Source organism: Pygoscelis adeliae, unplaced genomic scaffold (genome assembly GCF_000699105.1).
Source record: "Pygoscelis adeliae isolate BGI_AS28 unplaced genomic scaffold, ASM69910v1 Scaffold413, whole genome shotgun sequence".
Taxonomy (NCBI): domain Eukaryota; kingdom Metazoa; phylum Chordata; class Aves; order Sphenisciformes; family Spheniscidae; genus Pygoscelis; species Pygoscelis adeliae.
The window spans coordinates 1,778,439-1,783,085 of record NW_008824403.1 but is presented as its reverse complement, the minus strand read 5'-3'; the positions used below and the strand labels follow the sequence as shown (position 1 = coordinate 1,783,085).

The 4,647-nt window shown below is 47.3% G+C and overlaps 1 protein-coding gene across 2 annotated transcripts in view; it reads left to right on the top strand.

Moving 5' to 3' along the window:
* Positions 1-4,173, top strand: part of BDH1 (3-hydroxybutyrate dehydrogenase, type 1) — a 16,907-nt gene extending 12,734 nt beyond the window's left edge. The window contains exons 5-7 of one of the 2 annotated variants that reach the window (XM_009320393.1): positions 728-880; positions 2,314-2,808; positions 3,355-4,167. In XM_009320393.1, coding sequence (XP_009318668.1) covers positions 728-880; positions 2,314-2,783 — 623 coding nt within the window. In that variant the 3' untranslated portion in view covers positions 2,784-2,808; positions 3,355-4,167. Of the gene's footprint in view, positions 1-727; positions 881-2,313 lie in introns of both variants that reach the window. The other variant, XM_009320392.1, reaches the window with a different exon arrangement.
* The last annotated feature ends 474 nt before the right edge of the window (positions 4,174-4,647 follow it).

Genomic DNA, 4,647 nt, shown 5'->3' with positions numbered 1-4,647 from the left:
GCTCTGAGCAACCTGATCTAGTTGGAGATGTCCCTGCCCCTGGTCGGGGTGTTGGACTAGATGACCTTTAGAGGTCCCTTCCAACCCAAACTATTCTATGATTCTATGATTATATGAAGTGAGTTCATTTTATTCCAAATTCCTTTAAAATACTGCCAAATGAGTTGGTAGCTTCAGTTGTTGCCATCTTGGTTGCAGCAGAATAAAAGGGAGAGGCCATGGCATGCATGCCCACCCATGTCCACCCATACCCACATCCCCCCTCCCAGCATCGCAGACATTCTAGTTCTTATGGTGACACAAGGGATTTTACTTTGAAAGAATTACTCTTTTTTTTCTTACAAGGTCTTTCCTATTCTTATTATTTGCATTCAGAGACTGTATTTTGCTTCTTCTAAAAAATCACAATGGATAAAAAGAGAATGGCAAGGAGAACAGCTTAGACAAGGCTGAAGTTCTCTGTTTGTTGGCTCAGAACTTCCTGGGAAGCCTTATTCACAGTATTTTGTGGCTGCAGTGTTGGGCAGTACAGCCAGATCCTGATTGTGGTTATATTTGCTCAGGAGGCTGAGGTTCATGCTGGAGTCTCTTCTGTCAGGCTGTCATCTTTACAGGTCTTAATGAAAAGCTCTGTTGTGTGGTTCCATAATCTATTAGCAAGGCCTTTTCCAAGCTGCTCTCATTAGCATCCCAGAGGGAAAGCTTTCTGCTTGATTTTGTCTTCCAGGGCTCTGGGGGCTGGTTAACAATGCTGGGATCTCCACATTCGGGGAAGTAGAGTTCACAAGCATGGACACCTACATGGAGGTAGCTGAAGTGAATCTGTGGGGGACTGTGCGAACCACCAAGGCTTTCCTCCCGCTCATCCGGAGGTCAAAGGGTGAGTGATCTCCTCCGGACTGGCACTCCCTGGAGCAGGTTTCCCATCCTGCCCCATGTCTTGCTGTGTTAGAGGCCAAAAGGTCTATCAAGCTTCTCGCTGCAGCACTGGCCACCTTCATACCTTTACAGACAGAATGTGACCCACAGCATACACACAAATGACAGATTTCCTAACCACTCTGAGTTACACAGCAAGGCAGCAGTCCTGAAAACCAGTTATTATTTGTCTTCCCCATCTGTGCTGCCTTCTCCTGCAACATCCCACGCAAGATCTAATCCATCATACCTTCTTCTACCTGTTCAGAAGCTGCAGCTCACCATAAATTCCAGTGCGAGGAGCAATCCTCCCCTCTATACAAAAACCAGCTGTGCCACTGCTGGGCAGGTTGGGCAGCAGCAGTGTACTATGATATGCGTCTTGCAGGGAAGTTGTCAGCTGTGCACTGTGTTACTTCGGGAGCTTGTAACGTATGAGAGGTGGGGTTTTTACAGGAAAGGAACACAGACCTGGAGCTCGCATGGGTCTTGGCATAAAGGGGCAAAAGCTTTCCTGTACTGGGGGCAACTACCGGACTAAATGAGAATATTTTTTACTCTTGAGGCATCCACAGACATTAACAATGTTGGTTTCATAGTCCTGTGCTGCAGACCTGGGCTGTACGTGGCCCAGGGAGCATTTCTTACACCATGGAAAGGTATCCACTTCTGTGGTCAAAATTTCTCTTTCTAACCCAGCTCAGCAATGAGCACTGATAGAAAATGCAGAGAACTGCAACCTCTGATTAGACTGCAGCATCCACAGTCTCCTACCAGCAGTCTCCCCAGCCAAAATGGATGGCTTCTGGAGAGGGGAAAGGCCCCAGTTCTGTGCCTGAAGCCGTAATCCAGCTGTCACACAGAAAAGGGTGCAGTGGACTTACTTACACTGCTCTGCCGTTTGTGATGCAGGAGCAACCCATTCCCTTTTAAGAGGCAGACACTATAAGTCACCATTGGGCTCCTAGATTTTGTGCCTTTGACTTGCAAATAAACAAGCTCAGCCTTGGTGCCAGAGGCTTTCTCTGCTGCAGCTCCCTCTTGTCTGGGCTCAGCCCTGATCACTGCTGAGCAATCCTGTTTCCCACCGTGCAGGTTCTGTCCAGCCTCTTCAGTGTTCCCCGTAGCACTGAGCTTTGTGTGTCACCATGTGCCTGTGCCCTCAGGTATGATGAGCCAGGGAGCACAAGCAATGGGCTTGTTCTCCTGCCTGAAGGCCATTGCACAGGACAGCAATGCTCAGATAGAGCCACCAGCAGGTCTGCCAGGCAGCCCTTACAGATATGCAGTGGGCGGGTGGATGCACGTTCAGGAATCTGTTGGGTGGTACGTGTCAGGTATCTGCTTTGGATCAGGTACCACAGCTCAGCTGTGCTTTGCCTGGCCTCTGCCTAGGTCGTGTGGTGAACATCAGTAGCATGATGGGTCGGATGGGCAGTCCTGCCCGGTCACCGTACTGCATCACCAAGTTTGGCGTGGAAGCCTTCTCTGACTGCCTGCGGTACGAAATGCAGCCCCAGGGAGTACTGGTCAGCATCGTGGAGCCTGGCAACTTCATAGCTGCCACCAACCTGTACAGCCCCGAGCGAATCAAAGCCATAGCCGACAAAATGTGGGACGAGCTCCCTGAGATAGTGCGCAAAGACTATGGCAGGAAGTACTTCGATGAGCAGGTCAGCAAGATGGAGACGTACTGCAACAGCGGCTCGACAGACACCTCGCCGGTCATCGAAAGCGTCGCCCATGCGCTCACCTCCACGACCCCCTACACCCGCTACCACCCCATGGATTACTACTGGTGGCTGCGCATGCAGATCATGACGCACATGCCTGCTGCCATTTCGGATCGGCTCTATGTCTATTGAGGCCTCACACTCCTAGGCTACCCAGGTGGGAAATTTGTTTTAAAGAGAGCATTGTACACACTTCCCATTAGTCATTTTTAAATTTTTCTAACCTCATTTCAGAGTACTGTATTTTAGCTCTAAAGGGTTCATTTAAACATCTGACATAACCTAAAGGGCAGTAATTGGCAAGGGATGCTTCACAGGCAGGAACACATTATGTTTGTGCAGGGATGTTGATTCTTTGCTATTTATTTCATGTAATTTTTTTTCTTTCACCTCAAATGTCAAGTTAAAATCATTATTTAAACTGCAATTGCTCTGAAGAGTTTTCAGAATAATTTCTGCTGATGACTGAAGACAATCTTCACAATTCCTGCCTAGGATGCAGCCTTCACACCATAAAACAGAAGCCCTCCATGCTGTAACGGCAAACCACTGCCTCCTAATGACAAAGAGTGTCCCACAGACTTTTCCAGGCCTGGTCACAGTAGCCCAAGGCAGAGCAGAGATTTCTTTAATTTGGGGATCAGAACTCAAAATGCTCAAGGTGCTGAAACTGAGCGCCTGACCCTGTCCCTTTCTCTCTTAGAGTTATACTGATGAAACCTTAGAGAAAAGGAACCAGTCTGCTTTTCTTGCGTGCTTTCTTGCAAAGGAGTTCGATGATCCAGGGACTCAATCCTGCAGACCTTTCCCACAGGAGTTTCTTACTCATATGAGCATTCCCATGAGTGTGAGCAGCTTTACGCACAGGACTGCAGGCATCAGGATTGGCCCGTAGTAACATTTCTCTTCTCTTCAACAGTAATCGAACATCAACTCCAGCCTTAGTTTGGAGAATAGTTTCAGTCCAGGTCCTATAATTTGTGAGGATCACTGCTGAGCAGAGGGAAGCAGAGGGTTATAGTCACATCAGTGAATGCCACTCTTACCAGGGACCTCAGAGTTACACCGAAATATTTGTACAGCACCTTGCACAGAAGGGCCTTAACCCTGACCAGGGCCTCTAGGCACTGTTGCAGTGCAGGTGATGATAACAATAATAACTTTCATTGAAGGAGTCGCTGAGCTGAAATACATCTAACATGAGCTAAATCTAACAGAACGTCCATAACAATAAAGTTAACTTGTAAGAGCAGTTTCATTTCCATGATGGTTGTTTACATGTCTGAGAAACATTTGTTTTGTACTGTAAGAAAAGAAAAGAAAAAACCGTAAAAGATCCTTTCACGGAAAAATGCGGGAAGAGTTAATTTTTTTTTAAGCTTAAAAGGCAAAAATCAAACAAGTAATTAAAATACCATTGTTAGCAAAGTTAAAGAGAAGGGGTCTCACGTGCTCTAGTAACATACCGTGACATGATCAAACTCCTTTGGCTTATTAAATGTATACATGAACGGTAACAAAATTCAGAGGCTCCCTCTCTTTATTTTTTTAATATTTCAGGTGAAAAGCTCATATTCGTTAGTGGTGGGTTTTTTAATTTGGTGATGTTCGCGCCTGTTACGCAAACACACTGCATTCAGAGGCTGATCTGCAGTCTTGGGTCTTACATGTCCGTGTTGGATAGTGCAAGACTTCCACAGGAGTACCAGATGTATCCTGCATCTCGTGACAAGTATGCCTAACCCCTGGACTCTTGTATTCACAGCTCTTCAACCTGCATCTGTACCGGATTCCCACAGATTACAAAGGATTATTATGGATTATTCCCAGGGAGCGGGAAGAGCAACTGAGCTCTGAAGAGGGGAGGGGGATGGCGGTGATTCAGCAGGGCAGGCACGCAGCAGGTCACTGACAGACCCGAAATGAAACCCTGGGAGGGACCTGCTGGCTTCGTGACCTTCCCCAGAGTCCTAGCAGGGGTAGCTGCATCTTGTGG